The sequence below is a fragment of the Myotis myotis genome, unplaced genomic scaffold, assembly GCF_014108235.1.
Source record: "Myotis myotis isolate mMyoMyo1 unplaced genomic scaffold, mMyoMyo1.p scaffold_m19_p_9, whole genome shotgun sequence".
NCBI classification, from domain to species: Eukaryota; Metazoa; Chordata; class Mammalia; order Chiroptera; family Vespertilionidae; genus Myotis; species Myotis myotis.
This window is the reverse complement of record NW_023416401.1, coordinates 65973234-65993040: the sequence shown is the minus strand read 5'-3', so window position 1 is coordinate 65993040 and position 19807 is coordinate 65973234. Positions and strand designations below refer to the sequence as shown.

The window sequence follows — 19807 nt, the reverse complement described above, 5'->3', positions numbered from 1 at the left end:
TTCGTTTCTCCCACCGGGCGCCTCCAGGGTCTGTAAAGGGGAGTTTCTAGCCCGGAGCTGGGAGTCTCCGGCCGGGGCGTTCCCTAGTGTGAGCCATGGCTGTACCTGGAGGGCAGGGGAAAAGGAGCCGGGCTTTAATAACCTGTGCTCGTCGGGAGGGCGCCGGGGGAACCGGGAAAACTGAAGGCGGTCTCAGGTAGCAAGATCGGAGCAGGGAGTGAGCGTGTGGCCCAGGTCCCCTCTCCTCCCCACGCCCCCGCCCCCGCGCCGCGGAGCAGCCCTTGGACCACCCTTTGCCCTTAAAAAGCCTGCGGAGCGCGCCTCCTCTCCCGGGAGCGAGACCCAGCAGGCCCGGCGCCGAGCGTGCCCTCGCCTGCCGAGCCGGGCGCTGGCCGCAGTGCCCCGGAGGCCGCGGGGCGGGAACCGTGCACCCGGCTCGCCGCGTCCCCGTCCGCGTCCGCGTCCGGCTGGGGGCGGGCGCCGCGCCTCGGCGGGAGGTCCCGTGCCTCCGAGCCCGGCGTCCGCGAGCCTCCCTCGCCCGCCGCAGCCCAGCCGAGCCGCAGCCGCGACCGTGCGCCCCCGGCGCCCGCCCCCGACTCCGCCCGGGTGGCCTCCGTCCTGGCCTCTAGGGGCGCAACCCTCCACGTGCAGGTCTGCGAGGCTGCACGCCACGGGCTCCGAGAAAGAAGGTGGGTGCCGAGGGGCTAGGGCTAGAGGGGGCGGGAGATCGGTAGGGAGCGGCGGCTTAGGTGGGCCCCGACCCCTGCCCCCTGACTCTCTCCAGCTCGCTTTCACTTAAATGGCTGTTGAATTAAAAAGAACGCCCTTGGCGAGCGGCAACCTCCTGCAGCCTTGCGCAGCGCGCCACGCCAAGTAAACTGTCCCGCCGTGGGTGCTGCCTGCATGGGGGGTAAGGGGCGGGTTCCCACCCACCCACTATCCACCCGGGACCCCGGGCCCTGCAGAACTGACAAGACTGGCCTTCCGAAACGCACGCTCTGATCTTTCAGGGGAAGACGCATGGAGGCTCTTTCCCTATCGATCTATCTATCATCTGTCTGTCTAATGATCAATCTATCATCCTTTGTCTCGTTTTCTGGTCTGTCTGCCTTCCTTATTTCCTTCTTTTCTGCCCACCCCCCTGTCCCTCTGTCTCACTTTCGTTCCTGCATTTTCTCGAAAGGACAGGAGGAGGTAGGCAGCCGGGCTTCGTTCGCCCCAGGCAGGCATTTCTGCTGGTGGCCTTGCTTCTTGTTCTGGCCTCCAAGATGCCCTTTCGCGGTTGAAGTTCGCTGCTCTGCTCAACAAGTAGCAGCTTGCTGCGGATGAGAAATTCAATAAAAATGAAGGCGCGGAAAGATAGGGTAGGAATGTGGGAAAACCAGATTGTCTAATTTTAGCCTGGGTTTGTTGTGAGGGAATCACCATCTGTTGCCTCAATGAGAAGTGTTTTGATTGCCCAGGTAAGGAAAGAAAAGTCCTTTATGTATGATTGCCCATGGACTCACCTTCAAAGACAAGTTATTTTCTTTATGGACAAAACGTTTTAAATAACTAAACTCCAGATCATAGCATTTGAGAAATTGTAAAGCTGTTAAAGTCCAACAGCTCAATGCCCTGTTAGGAGTTTGTCTGTGAAGATGATATCTTTATTGTCTCCTCACTGGGAAAGATTTACATGAGTAGAAATGCTTAGTAAAGGCTACGGAGAGTTTAGCTCAAGTATTCTTAAGAGTTTTATTTCCTATTGGTGTTGCAACAGTATCAAGGATGTGTCCCCGTGTGGTGGTTAAGAGTTTAAAGTTAGAAAGACCTAGATTTCCGTCTGGGCTCTCTCTACCATCTAACTTGCTGTGTGCTTTCCGGCAAGTTGCCTAGCTTCTCTGATCCTGGGCTTCCTCGTTTCTAAATGGGATTGCTGACAGGGTGGAGACAACACAAGAATAGTAGTTAACACAGAATACACCACCCAGTAAGTACATAATAAACAATACTTGCGGCTGATGAAGAGGAAAGGGGTAGTTAGGCCTGATATACCCATGGCACGGCTGCCCCAGCAAAGGGGTCTGCAGATTCGCGTATGTGCATGGGAAGGGACAAGCATTATTACATCACTGTCCCTCTGGTCATGAAAACATTAGGAGCTACTTCTGAACTTTTGAATTGATTCAAACAAATAAAATCTGTCCTATGCCTATTCAGAATTGCATGTTTATCTGTTTTGTGTATTTCGAGATGCTCTGAGGCTTACAATTATGAACAGTTTCAAACAAACACCAAATTGGTATGATCCTGGTGGACTAATGATTGCTTATTATTAAAAATAGTGTTCCTCCGAAGTCGCTATAGTCCCCGGCTTGATCTTGATGTGGGTGGGTGGAGGGGGGAACTGAGCCCTGGGGCTAAGGTCTCACTGGGCTGCTCCAACTCAAAAGTGAGCCACAGACTGGTGTCGCAGGGAGTTCGTGACGCATGCAGGGCCCACCGACACCTGCTGAATAGAACCTGCATGTTAATGAGATCTGGAGAGGAATTCACAGGCACTTTCGGTTCAATCAGCCCTTTCTCAGGAATTTGAGTGCACCAATGTTGTTGTTTTTTAAATAGGGCTTATGAAAACATGGATTTCTCATAAGCTGTCTTTACCTAGCCAAGGGAAAAAGATTTATCACTTACATGACTGATTTTGATTTAAAATCTTTAGATAGCCAGGAGACATATTATCACTTGCTTTCTGTTTACAAGTAACAGAGAGCCCAGCCAGTGTTGCTCAGTGGTTGAGCCAGTCAACCCATGAACCAAGAGGTCATAGGTTTGATTCCCGTTCAGAGCACATGCCTGAGTTTCGGGCTCTATCCCCAGTAGGGGGTGTGCAGGAGGCAGCTAATCATTGTTTCTCTCTCATCATTGATGTTTCTATCTCTCTCCCTCTCCCTCCTTCTCTCCTAAAATCAATAAGAAAATATACTTAAAACTAACAGAGAGCTAATATTTTAAGTTCTGCCAAGTCTGGATTCCAGGGTTCCTATTACCCCCTTGAGACGTTTCTGTTTTGATACTGCTTAGCTGAAATAGACACTATTTTGCTATATTTTTAGTTTTTGAATTTTCATACTGGAAGATGTCATTAATATTTATAGGAGGAACATAATAATACATATGTATTATATTACAGATAGAGAAAGATTTTAATGACATCCTTTTAAATCAGCTTTATTAAGGTATAATTTGCATACAACAGAATGTATTCAATGGTACATTTAAAATCTGTGTGTTTTATAGTATGCGAATTATCCTTAATAAAGTGGATTCTTTTTAAAGGTATCATCAAGGATTGCCATGATTTGTTGCCTGCTGCTAGAATAGTTCAGAGAAGATCAAGAAAAGTCAGTAGAGAGGGAAAATGAAGGTTGACGCATTGAGCAGGCACAGAAAATAAAAAGCCCAGTGGTCTTGGGAGAAATGAAAGATAAATTTAGAAGGCTTGAGACCCTTTGTATAATACTTTCTTGTCTTTAAAATTAAGATGCTGATTTAATATCTGGGGCACTGAGAATGCCGCAGACTTTTTTCAAGATGAGGCCAAAATAAAAAAAGTAAACGTAAAAACGTTTTGCTCTGCCGGGTCACCTCATGTTCTGATCTCTGTCCGCCCTTCGATGCAGCAGACACCCGCATTTGCCACGATGCTCTCAGCCAATGACTTTGCATCTGCTTCTTGGGAGCTCGTGGTCCGAGTGGACCGTCCAGATGAAGAGGAGCAGAAAGACGTCACCCTGACAGTGTCCGGGGACCTGCACGTTGGGGGGGTGATGCTCAAGTTAGTAGAGAAGATCAGTAAGTTTCTGTTTTGTTCTGGTGTCTCTATATCTGAAACCCTCTCTGTTGCATCGCCGCTGATCTAAGTTGTCTGATCACCTATGTTTTTCTGATCCTTTATCTGGTAATGGCCCAGAGAGCTAGCACCCTTCCCCCAAGAAGAAGAGAACTAAGGGGCCCTACAAGAGTCTCAGACTAACCCGCCCTTAACAACCCTTGTAAAAACTTGACTCCCTGGCGACAAACCAAAGCTTCCCGGTAGGGAAAATGCCCTGTGTCCACAAGAATGGGCCCATTCTACGGGTGACATCTAGGGTGACCGCAGGCTTTTTCGAAGGTGCTGGACTCCTGTTAGTGCTTGATTGCTCAGTGATAAAGTCAGCTTGGTGCTAATTTGTCTTTTAACACATACCCACCGGTTGCTACTCTCTCTTCCTAAACAGAGAAAGAGATCTTCAGGGTCAGAGTTTCACATCAGGAGTCGACACGATCACCTAGAATTTAATAACGTTCTGTCTGCCTTGTCTTTATTTCTGTCTTCTAAGGCCATGGTGTGGGCTCTTCGTTGACACTAGTGAAAGAAAGCCCAGTGAATTTTCCAAGTCGTGTAACCACCACCCAAGTCAAGAAATAGAACATTACTTATTCCCCCAGCCCCGTCTCGTACCTGACCCCTCCTTGTCACTGCCCCGCCAAAGGTAGCCACTAAGTTAAAAAGAGAGGGAAAGAGAGAGAAATCACTTTTTTCAAAGGAAATAACAACACTGCTGGCTCTTCATTTAGCAAAATAAAAGATTGACTATTCACTTTAATGAAGGGAAACGATTCAACGTTGATGCCAACATTGAAGAAGGGGGCAGTTTCCGTGTTGATGCTCACTCTCAGAAAATATTCGGCTCTGATTTCAGTGTAGACACTTTGGATACTGGGGATATGAGGGTTCTGATAAAAGAGCTGGGCATTACCGAGAAGGGTGACATGTCAGCTTTATAGAACTTCCGTGCGGGCTCTGATTGGGCGCTGTGGATATCCCCTTGTGACCCAGGGGGCAAGAATACATTTCTAGCGGGGAAATTATCTTGATTAAACAAAGCAGAGCGCTCCTGGTCTTCCCAGGAAGGACCATGGCCCTGGGAGATTGAAGGGAGAGAACTTCAGCATTTCAAGATGAACAGAATTTGTGTATGTCTGTTCCTTCCGCAGCATTGAAGTATCAGTGATGGTAAGATTCAGGCTGTTTTCTACCTGTCCCGCCTTAGACTCTTTGAAGAGAAGCCAAAAATCGTTGAGCCTAGGGTTGTACCAGGAGATGGGGCGCTGAAGAGCGGCCCTTTGTTTGCATTTTTGCACACGATGGAATTGACTGGCGTGCCCTCCCTCTCGTTGTACTTCACTGTGTTTTCTATTTTTGCAGACATAGCCCAAGACTGGTCAGACTTTGCCCTTTGGTGGGAACAAAAGCGTTGCTGGCTCCTGAAAACGCACTGGACCCTGGACAAATGTGGAGTCCAGGCAGATGCAAAGCTCGTCTTCACCCCTCAGCATAAAATGCTTCGCCTCCGCCTGCCGAACGTGAAGACGGTGCGATTGCGAGTCAGCTTCTCTGCTGTGGTGTTCAGAGCTGTCAGTGATATCTGCAAAGCCCTGAGTGAGTACCCCGGAGGGGCCCCTGTGCCCTTTGGACTTTTGGGCAGGAAAATGCTGTGTGCTTCCTGCCTTTGCTCCCAGAGTACGCCCTCCTTAGGAAGCACACTTTTCAAACCCAATTTTGCGGACTGGAGCCATTGAAGTGGCATTAATCCAAATGGGACATTACTGAGATACTTCAGATTCATTTTTACAAAGCTTAAAACTGCTTCAAAAGAGATGTATACTCAGAAGAAACAAGCCCATTACAATCCCCCAAATTCATTTCTCTTAGCCATAGTAAATCATCATTATATTTAAGACAAACAAAAAAAGAGTTCCATTAAGTCATTATCACCTTGGAGCCAATGCATCTTTATTAGTTTTGAGAGAATGGTGGAGTAATGTCTTCATTGCTTCTCTTACACTTGGCTCCAATAGCCCTATCCACAAAAATCCTGTGCAGAAAAGTACACTTAATTATGGAATGGAACGAATTGATACCATCTCATAAGTTTAACAGCCATTAAGGACAGCATCACCCAAACCCTTTCTTTTTTTTTTTGTGGGACTTCCTTAGTGGAAGCAAACCCTGCCTTGTGAGGGTGTTCTTATTTTATATTAGAGACCCGGTGCACGGATTCGTGCACCGTTGGTGTCCCTCAGTCTGGCCTATGCCCTCTCGCAATCTGGGACCACTCTGGTTTCGGCCTGTTCTGGCAGGCCGACATCCCCCGAGGGATGTAATAGTGAGCGAAGTGGCAAGTGGCCAGGGAGGAGCCCGAGCCCTAGCCGGCACCACACCACTCCCACTCATCCCGGCCCTGCTGCGCCTGCTGCCACAGAGGCAGGAGAGGCTTGCACCACCGCAGCTGTGCTCACCAGCTACGAGCCCGGCACTCTGGCACCCGTCAGCTGAGTGGCGCTCCCGCTGTGGGAACACACTGACAACCAGGTTGCAGCTCCTTCATTGAGTGTCTGCCCCTGGTGGTGGTCAGTGCACATCATAGCAACCGGTAAATGGTCAAGCAGTCAACCGGTCGCTTAGAGTTTTATATAGAGAGATTTTTTTGAAAGTGTGTAGGTAAATTCTTTGGTCCCAAGGCTAAGATCTATCTTCCCCATGAAGCTTTAAACTGCTCATTCATTCCTTCAACAAACATGTGTTATAACTAGAGGCCCGATGCACGAAGATTTGTGCAAGAGTAGGCCTTTCTTCCCCCAGCTGCTGGCACCGGCTTTCCTCTGGCACCCGGGACCTGGGCTGCTTTGCTTTGGCCGCTGCCACCAGGCACCCGGAACTAGGGCTGCTTTGCTCCAGCCACTGCCAGGCACCCAGAACTGGGGCTGCTTCATTCTGGCCGCCACCACCAGGCACCCGGAACTAGGGCTGCTTTGCTCCGGCCACTGCCAGGCACCTGGGACCAAGGCTGCTTTGCTCCAGCCACTGCCAGGCACCCAGGACCAGGGCTGCTTCATTCCGGCCACCACCACCAGGCACCCGGAACTGGGGCTGCTTTGCTCCGGCAGCCGCCAGGCACCCACCGGGACCTGGGCTGCTTCGCTCCAGCCACTGCCACCACCCACCCAGTTCCCTGTGGTTCCCCATCTGGTCCAGTGTTCATTCTGGTCGTGATGCTTATGGCCTCTGGCCCTTTGTAATATAGGATTAGGCAAGCACTGTGGTGAATACTAAGGGTATGTTAGTCATAAAAAGTAGCCCCAAATCTCTTCCCTCCTGAAGCTTACATTCCAGTGTACAGAGACAGAAAATAAATAATAAATGTAAAAACTAAGATGTTAAAAGGAGATAGTAGGGCAAACAGAAAAAGTATAATAGTATATATAGACTTGGGAATGCCAGTATTGGGCATTGGAGGCTGGTATGTATTTAACAGGGTGAAGAGAGAAACCTTTTTTTTTTTTTTTGAGCATGCCCAGCACAATGCCTGCACGCATTAGCTGTTTAATAACGTGAGTGACAAGTGAACAGAACCTCCCATTATGGAATGTAAGTTCCAAAGTGTCCCTGCTGCTTGGTGAGCAAGTGGCAAACACCAGGCACCCTGATTTCAGTAACATTCTCATGAGGATTGGAAAACCATTTCTTTTTTGTGGGACTTAATAAAGATTGAATTACACCAAATGTCGCAGTAGACTGGAAGCACACATCATACCTGGAACCAAATTCTTGAGGTTTTGAAGTAAATAGAAGCAGTCAGATGTTCTTCTCTTTTCCAGATTATCTATCTTCATGGTAGTTCTAAAAGGCCCAACTGGCATTTCTACTAATCTCTTTCTATCTGATCAATAGAAGGTAGATCAAATTCACCAAAACTATGGGTTTTTCCTCAAGGAAAAGGAAAGGCAAATGTTAGACTTGGAGATAGAGTTTTGTTTGTTTTGTTTTGGTGTTATGTTTTGTTTCTAATGTTTACCACCCTGGACATCTTGATTCATCTCTAGGTTTTGTGTATAAATTATGCATTTGAAGTGGTCACAGGTGCCTGCTGCAACCTGATGATCAGACATCCTTGGTTACTGGGGAGAGAATCGAGCTGAACTACCAGCCTCAGTCTCCGCACAAAGCAGTGTTTGAGCTGAGAAGTGGGAGGGATCAGTTCATTTACCTCTGATTCTAGCCACATTCCCTGGCTTTTCCCTGGGATCATAGCGGCTCAGTGTGGTTAATGGCAATGCTAAACGTATTTCATTAATAGAGGAAAATGGGGATAATCTTCAGTTCTCCAGAAGCAGACCCTGAGATAAGGATTCCAGTGCAAATATTTATTTATTTGAGGGGTGAGGGGGTAATGCCGGGAAACACTGATAACGAATGGGGACGTGAGACTGGGCAGAGAAGGCCACCAATAAGAGATTGTCCCAGCAGAGACATGCCTCAGAGCCATCCCACCCAAGGGCCGAGGGAGCTGGGTGTTAATACGCCACTCATCAGTCACCGGGGCTGCCCTTGGAGAGCGTTCATTCTCTGAACTCGTGTGGCCGGTTGCGCTGTATCTGGGCAGAGTAGACTCCGGTGTTCAGAGCAAGCCCATGGGCAGACAGACACATGTCCTAGCTGCCATTGGCAGTCAAGTCGGAGTGCACTGAAAGGGTGAGGCCAAGAAGAGGCGGGCAGGCACCAATGATGTCTGCCACAGGGATGAAAGTAGCAGCTGGACATCATGTAAGAAAAGGGCTCTCTGGATCTGTGGTCCAGGAAGAAAAAAGGTGGGGCCCTTGGCTGTTGTTTAAAAAACTGAATAAAAAAGATAAGGAGTGGGGGGCAAAAGGGAGAAAGAAAGGGAGGAAAGAGGGAAGGGAAATTGGTAGTAAGTAGGTTGCATAAGAATAGCAAAATTTGGTTGAGGCTGGGTGATGAGTCCATGGATGGGCCATTATACTATTCCCTTTGCTTTAGATACATCTGAAAAATTTTCACAATAAATCAAAAAACAAAATAGAAATTTTACTAGACTATATCTCCCTCCACTATTTGACCTCCCTACACCCTTATTGGGGGGGGGGGGGGGCTCTTATTCCCCTCTGTTTCTTTAAAAAGTAGTGCAATCTAGTTCAATTACTTCTCCAGAATTTCCTGAGAAATGGTTTCAAATGCCCAACAGGAATTTTTATTTTATTTTATTTTATTTTATTTTAACTTTTCAGTTTTTCTTCTTTGTTTTTTATACTTATTTATTAGATATTAGAAGACCAGAAGAACTTTCCTTGTTAAAGCCTTCTAGCGACTATTTTAAAAAGAAGAAGAAAAAAGACAAGAATAATAAGGAGCCCTTAATTGAAGACATTTTAAATCTGGAGAATTCTCCAACAATTTCTGGGCCACCAGGTAAGAATTGTGACAGGTGCTTTGTTGTTTTAATTCATTCTTAAAGCCGAGAGTTTCTTAAAATTTTTTTGTACTTTTTTTAATCCTCATCCAAGATTATTTTTTTCATTGATTTTTAGACATAGTGGAAGGGATGGAGGAAAGAGGGAGGGAAAGAGGAAAAGAGAGAAAGAAACAGAGTGAGAGAGAAACATTGATGGGAGAGAGACACATTGATTGGTTTCCTCCCACTCATGCCCCGGGAATTGAACCTGAGACCCTTTGGGCCTCAAGCCAACTCTAACCACTGAGCAACCCGGCCAGAGCAAGAGTTACCTCAATTTTTAAATCCTAGGAACTCTCCTCCCCTCTGCTCTGTCTTTCCTCTTGTCCCTCCCTTCTCCTTTCTCCCCCAAACAAAGAAGGGCTAAAATTGCAAGAGTCCTATGATGAGGAAAGGATATCCAATTAATTTTAGAACTAACAGAATTTTTTTGACAAGATATGCTTTATAGCTCATTATGTTAATTGCATGTATTATGTTTCTGATGAATTAGAAACCTTAATAGAACTGGCTGTGAATTTGAGGGAGGAAACAGATTATTTGGATCACTCAAATATACTTCTGTTTTCCTGGTTCAATCTTCCTGTGACTCTTGTATGAATTCCATTTAAATTTTGCACTGGACATGTAACAGGAGAACAGGTAAAAATTCTAGAAAGGCTTCATTCTTTTCTTGTTATATAAGAATATAAAAAGCTAGCTTGTTTGCAACATTTGAGGGTTTTCTTGCATAGTATATGCCAGTGCAAAGAATGAAAGGAATTATTTGCACTTTTCATATGCAAAGTAAAGGCAGATGATATATAAACCATTAATTAGCTGGGTTCTTAAAATTGGCAAGTGCTGCTATTTCTTTAAAGAATTTGCCCAAAATATAGTCTGTACATACATTCTGTGAGATCTCTGGTTCTCCAATAGCGTGAAAACTCACAGCTCAAGCAGAGGCATTTTGAATTGTTGAGAAGGACATCGTCTCCCTCACTTGTGTGGGTTGACTGTGGAAGCTTTTACAGCCTGTCAGTTCCCAAGTTTTCAGTAGCTAAACATTCAGGCAAGAGCTTTACCCGTGTATAACTCCTCCCGCATCAGTCATGACTCCTCTGATTATTTTAAATGTTACAGCTATTTAAATTCAAAATCCATTTCAGTGTCAGCAATCTGTACTTACTTTTCCAGAGATTTCCACTCCCTGAATCTCATATCCTAGTGTGTGTTCCCCTTTGCCTTACAGTAAGTCCTGGCTTGTACAGTAAAACCATGACTCCCACGTATGACCCCGTCAACGGAACGCCGGTGTCATCCACCATGACGTGGTTCAGTGACAGCCCTTTGACCGAACAAAACTGCAACATCCTCGCATTCAGCCAACCCCCGCAGTCACCGGAGGCGCTGGCTGACATGTACCAGTCCCGGTCTCTGGTCGATAAAACCAAGCTTAACGCGGGGTAAGGATGTGGCTCCGTGTTGCTTCTCTGTGAACTGACACTGATGTAGTAAGAGAGATGCCGCAGAGATGGGGAGAGGTTGTTTATTTTTTAAATTAGAGTGCCTGGGGATTGCACAGTGCTAGCAAAAGTCAGGACTGACTATAGCAACAAAAAGGAAAAAACAAGGCCTTTGGTCATTTCAATACATGTAAAGTGTGACGTCCCTTATGTGTTGGGATAACCCAATGGTTTACCATATGCAAATAGGAATTCTTTCCCCCTGAGGTGTGCAAAGTGTATTTTATGGGAGGTCGAGCAGTTCGTAAGTGGGTTGGAACCCATGGGTCAGGGGGAGGCCCAAGGTGGCCCACCTGCCCGCACGGTCTTGTAAAATGCCACTTCTCTCTACAGGCATTCTAGAGCAAGTCCAGCTTTGCCTCAAGCGGGCTCAGAAGACACACTCAAACTATTTCTCAGACCACTGGCTCTTTTCACTCCCCACTGTTCACCAAATAAAGTCAGCTTGTGGGCAGCATTCCACTCCCTGTGGTATCTGGCCCAGCACTGTCTTCCTGTCCTACTGTGTACCCCGCCCCCATGGCGCACCCGAGGCCTCTCCTCCCCGCCTCCTGCTCTCCAGTCAGCCCTGCTCATCCTTTTCGGCCCAGTCACTCTCTCCTTCGTAGATGTCACCATTCAAGGTCGTCACTTCTCTGTAGTTCTGTTCTCATACTTTGCTTGCCCAGAGTCACTCTCTTCCTTTATTAGGAGGCTTGGTCTCTCCCACTGGACCAAGTCCTTTGGGATGGAGATTGCATCTTGGGGGCTAATTTAATAGAAGTTCAAGCCATTTTCCTTCAGTGTTACTGGCTGGCATTCATGCCCACCTGGTTTTGTGGTTACTGTTTAATCGTCATCCCTCCACCTCTCACCATTACCCAGTGTGTGTGTTTTGTCAACCTTAGGACTAAACTATCCAGTATAGGAGTCACTAGCCACATGTAGATATTTACATCTAAATTTGAATTTAATTAAAATGGAAATGTGGCCAAAACCGGTTTGGCTCAGTGGACAGAGCGTCAGCTTGCGGACTGAAAGGTCCCAGGTTCGATTCCGGTCAAGGGCATGTACCTGGGTTGCGGCACATCCCCAGTAGGAGATGTGCAGGAGGCAGCTGATCGATGTTTCTCTCTCATCGATGTTTCTAACTATCTATCTCTCTCCCTTCCTCTCTGTAAAAAATCAATAAAATATATTTAAAATAAAATAAAATAAAATAAAATAAAATAAAATAAAATGGAAATGTGGCACTAGCCACATGTAAATCTTCAGTAGCCACATGTGGCTAGTGCAGCCGTGGGCAAACTACGGCCCGTCCGGCCCGTTTGAAATGAATAAAACTACTGAAAAAAAAGACCGTACCCTTTTATGTAATGATGTTTACTTTGAATTTATATTAGTTCACACAAACACTCCATCCATGCTTTTGTTCCGGCCCTCCGGTCCAGTTTAAAAACCCATTGTGGCCCTCGAGTCAAAAAGTTTGCCCACCCCTGGGCTAGTGGCTACTCTATTGGACAGGGCCATACAGAATGTTGTTGTAATTATAGAAAGTTCAGGGCAATAAGATAGAGCCAGTTTTGGGTCGGACCACCTAGTGTAGGGGAGAGGCTGTGCGGGGAACTCACCCAGTGTAGGGGAGAGGCTGTGCAGGCAGTCACCCGTGTAGGGGAGAGGCTGTGCGGGCAGTCACCCGTGTAGGGGAGAGGCTGTGCGGGCAGTCACCCGTGTAGGGGAGAGGCTGTGCGGGCAGTCACCCAGTGTAGGGGAGAAGCTGTGCGGGCAGTCACCCGGTGTAGGGGAGAAGCTGTGCGGGCAGTCACCCGGTGTAGGGGAGAGGCTGTGCGGGCAGTCACCCAGTGTAGGGGAGAAGCTGTGCGGGCAGTCACCCGGTGTAGGGGAGAGGCGGTGCGGGCAGTCAGCAAGTGCAGATTCTCATTCTGGCTCCGCCACGAGGTACAGGACCTTAAGCATAAACAGAGTCACTGAGACTATTTTAACATCTATAAAACTGAGAAAATAAAAACTGCTCTGGCAGAAAAATAAATAAATAAATTATATATAAATATCTATACACACACATACCTAGCATTGGGAAAGCTGTAAGATAAAATATAGCTATAAGCTAGTTTCAAGTCCTCTCCCTTACTGGTTTTTTGGTCACATTACTTACTCGGATTTTGTTCAAGGAGATGTGTGTATATAATGTAAATATATATAACATATTACATGGTGCATTTATTACATAGAACATATTATATAACATAGATAACATGTAAACATATTATATAATGCTGTAACATATATGTATAAAACTGATCGACTTTTGTAACTCATCTGACTGTTTTCTAGTTGGCTGGACTCCTCGCGTTCCCTCATGGAACAGGGCATCCAGGAGGATGAGCAGCTGCTGTTACGATTTAAATACTACACCTTCTTTGACCTGAATCCCAAGGTAAGATCCTCTTTCTCTATTCTCTCTCTTTTTTAAAATATGAATCCATGGAAGTGTACAGCTGAGTCATTTAGTCGTCAGAGTTAGGATTAACGTGTGTAATCTTCTGCTACCTCTTCAGAGTTAGATCAGTAAATGCCTTCTGCTCCCTGGTTTGCATCTTCGGGTTCTAGCGAGCTTGGTCAGCTGCCGCGACTGTGTGGGAGTCTCTGGGGGTCTTCGTGCCCAGCAGGTGCATGCTCCCCTCTCCATTCACAGGAACAAGAAGAGAGCGTTCAGGGAGCCAGAGTGCTTAGCGTTTGGGAAGGAGGCGTTGTCAGGACCTAGGTTAAGAGCAGGTTCTCATGAAAAAACCAGGACCCCATGATGGCGCACAGCAGACTCCCCACGGTGGCGATGAGAAAGAGGGGTCATCTATGTAAATAAAGGCCCGGCTAGTCGCCAGGTCGCATCTGAGGTGTGTGTCTCCCACCTGAAGTTTACTGGGCAACTGATTCCTCTCCCTGGCCCTGGTTTGCCCGTTCGTACAGTTGTGCGTCAGCAGATAAATGGCCAAAATGTAGAAAATAGAAACTGGGTCACTGCTTCTCTGAGTGCACAGGGCAGTTCATCGCACTGTTCCCGCCCAGTTTGGTGTTTGGCGATGCTCTATCCATGTGCTCACTGCCGGGCACGTGTTCGACGGGCTTGCCTCAGGCCACCTGTTCCGCGCAGAACCTTTTCTCACCCAAGCAGTGTCACTGCCTCTTGTGGCACAGCCTTCCCCTCGGTCATTTTCTCCGCCAACAGCCCTTCCTCATTCGAAGATTACAAAATTGTTCTCTTCATGGTTCCTCCTCAGAGGTTTAGTTGTTATGTTTAGATTCCTTATAAGTCGTTTGAGATATAATTCACATACCATACATTTCACCCATTTACTCGGTACGAATGAATGGTTTTTAGTATATTCACTGAGTTGTGCAACTGTCACCACCGTCTCATTTCAGAACACCTTCGCCATCCTAACAAGAAACTCGTTATCCACTAGGAGCCGCCCTCCCTTCCCTCCCAACCTCCCGGCCCTAGGCAAGCATCAGTCAGTCTTCCTTCTGTCCCTATGGATTTGCCTATCCTGGACGTTTCATATAAATGGGGTTATATAATATGTGGTACTTTGTGACTAGTTTCTTTTGTTTAGCATAATATTTTCAAGGTCAGTTCATATTGTACCACGAACCGGTATTTCGTTTCTTTTTATTGTCAAATAATATCCCATTGAATGTATGTGCCACATTTTATTTATCCATCAGTTGATGGACATTTGGAATGATTCTACTTGGGGGTTATTATGAATAATGCTGCTAAGAACATTCATGTACAGGTTTGGGTTTTGTTTTTTGGTTTGTTTGGTTTTTTTTATTTCTTTTTATTGTGGTAAAACATACATAACAATTTCCATTTTAACCATTTTTAAATTGTTTTTTAAAGATTTTCTCCCAGTAAATAGCTTATCTTTTCTTTTTTTAAAATATATTTTTAATTGATATTTAGAGAGGACGGGAGAGAGAGAAACATCAATGAGAATCATTGATTGGCTGCCTCATGCACACCTCCTACTGGGGATCAGCCCGCAACCCAGTCATGTGCCCTTGACCAGAATCGAACTTGGGACCCTTCAGTCCGCAGGCCGATGCTCTATCCACTGAACCAAACCAGCTAGGGCCATTTTAATCATTTTTAGGTCCACAATTCAGTGGCATTAAGTACATTTATAATGTTATGAAGCTACCACCATTGTCCATTTCCAGAACATTTTTTATCATCCTATACAAAAACTCTGTACCCATTAAACAATAACTCCCCATTTAACCCTTCCTCCAGCCCTGTAACCTCTGTTCTACTTCCTATCTTTATGAATTTGCCTATTGAAGGTACTTCATAAAAGTGGAATCACACAATAGTTGTCCTTTTGTGTCTGGCTTATTTCACTTAGTATAATATCTTATAGTTGTAACGTGCATGAGAATTTCATTCCTTCTGAAGGCTGGATGATATCCCATTGTGTGTATATATTACATTGTGTTTATTTATTCATCCATTTATGGGCATTGGGGTTGCTTCTGCCTTTTGGCTATTGTGAATAATGCTATGGTGAGCATTGGTGTCCACGTATCTGTTTGAGTCCCTCTTTTCCTTTTTTTTTCACCTCTATATACTTACAAGTGGAATTGCTGGATCATACTCCATGTTTAACTTTTTGAGGAGCTACCAAACTGTTTTCCATAGAGGCTGCACCATAGTCCCACCAGCAATGAATAAGGGTTCCAATTTCTCCACATCCTCAGTAACATTTGTTATGATCTGTCTTTTGCATTAAAGCCTACTGAGTGTGAAGTGGTATCTCATTGTCTATCTGTAATTAATATTTTTTGGATGATGAGAGATTGTTTTTTTTATTTTGGATTTTTATTTTCCAAATGTCAAGGCATTGTTAACACTCTAGTCTTGAATTCTTTCTTCCCCTGCTGCTATAAAATGCCATTTTTATTTTATATTAAACTTATATACATATATAGGTCTGTTTCTAGATCCTGTGTTATTGACATTTTGTCTACCACTATACGAATACCACACCATTTTAGTTGCTGCAGCTTTATAATATGTTTTAATGTCTGGGAGAACAGGTGTCTTCCCAATATTGTTCTTTTTCAAAATGTGCCTCGTGATATTCAAAATTCGTGTGAGGGGCTCGGCTCTCGCAGCACTGGCTGCCTCGCCCACTGGTCCTTGCAGGTCTTTCTGCCGTCCACATCTCTGTATTATATAGGATTGGTTTTTTCCAGCTTAACTTAAAAATTAGCTTGTATAAAGTTTTATTTAAAAATCCCTATCAGCCCTGGCTAATATGGCTAAGATGGTTGGGCATCATCCCATCCTGGGCATGGTTCAATTTCTGGTCAGGGCACACGCCCGGGTTTGGGGCTTGATTCCAGTGAGGGATATGCAGGAGGCAGTAATCAATGTTATGCTCTGACATTGATATGTATCTCTCTCCCTCTCCCTTCCTCTCTCTCTAAAAATCAACAAAATGAAATAAAATAAAAATTCCTATCAGATTCTGATTAGGATTGCACTGAGTTTGCAGATCAGCAATCCCTCCTCCTTTTTTTGGTTATCACATAAACCAATTTTACTATCTGCTTTTCATACCAATAAGAAGGTGAAGTAATGCAATCTAAGATGGGTTGGTTGGTCCCCTTGAAAAAACCCAGGGAAATATTTTGAGAAAGTTCTAAATTTAGAAATAAAAAGAGCTGGGGCAGTGTGTCCCTTTTAGTTACCTGAACTAAAGTTCAGTGCATCTGTCTAACAAGGAACGGCCTGCCATTCCAGAATTTTGTATTGTGGAATAGGAATGTGCCCCCTACACCACCACCACCACACACACACACATAACTCTTTCTTTCTCTAGTATGATGCTGTCCGAATAAACCAGCTCTATGAACAAGCCAGGTGGGCCATTGTCTTAGAAGAAATTGACTGCACAGAGGAAGAAATGTTGATCTTTGCAGCACTGCAGGTATGGGAACTTCAGGACCTCCTCTCTGGAAGGAGACAAAGCAAGTTTGTTTTGCTTAAGTTTCACTGTATTCATACTGGCCTTTTCTTGGAAGAAAGCACTAAAAATGAGGGGAGTGAATTAGAATTTTATTTTTATTTACAGGCGCTCCCCTGCACTTTTAGGGAAAGAGAGGGCGCCCCCCCCCCCACCCGGCACTTTTGGGGGAGAAGGCGGGAGGAGCGCGGTCGCGCTCCGCCGGCACTTTTGGGGCGAGAAGGAGGAGGAGCGCGGTCGCGCTCCCCCGGCACCTTTGGGGGGGGGGGGGGGAGATAGGAGGCACTCAAAGCAATTTAGCCCAGGATGCGCCCGTTAATGGAACGGGTCATTAATTGTGGAAAGTTACCGCCGCAGTCAGCAGGAGCAAATGCCCCACAGAAATGCCGTTTGAACAGCCCTGTTCGACCAAGTGCGGTCGCAATGTCACAGCAAAAGGGCTGCGGGAATCACACCCGCCCTCCCTTCCCCTCCCCTCCCCATCCATCCCGACCAGAACCCATCCCGCTCGCACCCCACCTCCCCCGCAATCCTGCTGTTTAAACTTTGGCAAGCCGCTAACTCCCTAACTTGTGGCAACTTTTTACCTTCCTGTCTGGAGAGTTGGGGGAGGGGGGGCGCACTAGGATGAATTCTCGGAGCTGGAAGAGTTTTAAAAAGGGGCGCAGACAGGCCGGGAAATGCCCCGCAGGTGGGACGGCCCGGGAAAGCAGGGCTCTGCGGCGCCTCCAAGCGGCTCCCCTTCCCCCAGCCATTCCCGCTGCTCCATTCCCGGGCCTCCCGCAGCCCGCGCCCGGCCCCGAACTCGGATCCCTGCAGTCGTCTCCCCTCCGCGCCACCACCCACTCCGCGGGGTTCTCCCTGCCCCATTAGACAGAAAGCTTCCCGCGGACCCCCGTCTGCACTCAACCGTCCCTCCTGCAGCGCCTCCCACGCTGCCCCTCGGCTCTCAGTCCCCGCCCGCACCCCTGCCCCGGCAGCAGCAGCGGCCCCCTCCCCCTACTTACCGCGAGCACAGCTGTTGCACCCGTGCGGCAGGTCTGGAAAGTGTCTTCCCGGCCTCCCCGGCCCCACCTCCCGCCACCGTGCCCTCCCCTGCGACCCCCCGGAGCCAGGGCCCGAGCGCAGTGGGCAGCGTCCCCCGGGCGGGGCGCGCAGAGGCGCCGGGGGCTGCGGGCGGTGGTCGCGCTCCGGCCCCCCTCGGCCGGGCGCCCTCCCGCGTGGCCGGGTCTGCTCCCGGGCCGCCTCTCCAGCGCCGGCCGCCAGGCATTCCCGGCGGGTTCCCCCCTCGCGCTCCACTCCCTTCCATCTTGACTTTTGCCGACGTGGAAATTTTTGTGAATTAGAATTTTAAATGCTCCTTGTACACACATGTGTATAACTGATGCAATGCTGACTCTTCCCCAATACAAACTCAGCCAGTGATGTAGAAGAGCCGAATCTGAGCATGACCAACCCTAGATCTCAGAATGATTCGGGTTGAAATGTCATTTTCTCTGCACAGAAGGGAGGTCTCCGTGGAGATGTTTGGTATTACAGGGGAGTTGTCTCCAATAGAAGGAAGAACTGGCTAACGGATTTATTGTGCTTATACCATTTCTAACACCTGTTTCTCTGCAGTATCACATTAGCAAATTGTCGTCGTCCGCTGAAATACAGGACTTGACAAGTGAGTCTGAGGTCGATGAAGTGGAGGCAGCACTTTCTAATTTGGAAGTGACCCTAGAAGGTGGAAAAGCGGACAACACTTTGGTACGGACTTTTCTGATAACTCCGAACTGTGGCTTTGTTCTGGCTAACCAATGTAGGTGATATTTTGGTTTTTTATCAGAAATAAGAGAGTATTTTGTCTGAATTTGAGAAAAGAAAACATGCTGGTCATCTGACAAGCTTAAACCTAGCCAGAACTGAACAGCTTTCCCTGGTCAGCTCTGTAAGGGACTATGCCAGCTGTGGGCAAACTACAGCCCGCGGGCCGGATCCGGCCCGTTTGAAATGAATAAAACTAAAAAAAAAAAAAGACCGTACCCTTTTATGTAATGATGTTTACTTTGAATTTATATTAGTTCACACAAACACTCCATCCATGCTTTTGTTCCGGCCCTCCGGTGCAGTTTAAGAACCCATTGTGGCCCTCGAGTCAAAAAGTTTGCCCACCCCTGGACTATGCAGTACTATTCTCATTACACTAATGACAATACTATCATTTCACGTGTCTTCTTTGGGATGAGTTGGCCTGGTATGAGAGAAAGACTGCTGAGGACTCCATTCCACTACATGGAACGCGGAATTGGTTCCTTAAGTCTAGAAAGAACCCTCAGTCTACTGTATGGGGCAGCTGTAGAAATAGAGAAAATGCCTTACAGGTAACAAAGCCTAGTTACCTATTTACCTTAGGGGTGGGGAAACCTTATTTTTTGCCAAGGGCCATTTGGATATTTATAACATTATTCACAGGCCATACAAAATTATTAACTTAAAAATTAGCCTGCTGTATTTGTCCAGACATTTCATTAACTCACCCCTGAGGCCTTGGCAGCACCAGATCAAGTGATTTCATGGGCCGGATGGTCCCCACCCCTGATTACCTTTCCACTGGCAAGGCGGACAGAAGTGAGGGCCTTTTTCTGGAACATTATAAACATTTCCTGAACGCTTTTGACTTTAGTAAAACGTAAAGAAGGGATACAGGTTGATCGCGTTTTGCTCCTTACCCATGAAATGTGGCTGAATGTCGGCTTTATCATGGGAATGCCCCGCTGCTTGATGCATTTGTTGGGTGCCACACTTTTGTTTAACTTCCTTAATCATGGAAGTGGCTTAACCACATTGATTCAGAGAGGCGGATCCATAGTAGTTAGGTTTTTTAAAAGTAATTGATAAAAATGAGTCACTGTATTCTTATGTATTTAATATGTGTTCGCTTGTGATT

At 46.7% G+C, this 19807-nt stretch overlaps 1 protein-coding gene across 3 annotated transcripts in view; it reads left to right on the top strand.

Moving 5' to 3' along the window:
• Nucleotides 1–386: 386 nt before the first annotated feature.
• The window catches only part of FERMT1 (fermitin family member 1), a 30525-nt gene continuing 11104 nt past the window's right edge, over nucleotides 387–19807 (top strand). The window contains exons 1-8 of one of the 3 annotated variants that reach the window (XM_036322423.1): nucleotides 387–689; nucleotides 3669–3837; nucleotides 5234–5467; nucleotides 9149–9295; nucleotides 10570–10783; nucleotides 13178–13280; nucleotides 16732–16839; nucleotides 18496–18627. In XM_036322423.1, coding sequence (XP_036178316.1) covers nucleotides 3687–3837; nucleotides 5234–5467; nucleotides 9149–9295; nucleotides 10570–10783; nucleotides 13178–13280; nucleotides 16732–16839; nucleotides 18496–18627 — 1089 coding nt within the window. In that variant the 5' untranslated portion in view covers nucleotides 387–689; nucleotides 3669–3686. Of the gene's footprint in view, nucleotides 690–3623; nucleotides 3838–5233; nucleotides 5468–9148; nucleotides 9296–10569; nucleotides 10784–13177; nucleotides 13281–16731; nucleotides 16840–18495; nucleotides 18628–19807 lie in introns of all 3 variants that reach the window. The other 2 variants (XM_036322422.1, XM_036322421.1) reach the window with 2 other exon arrangements.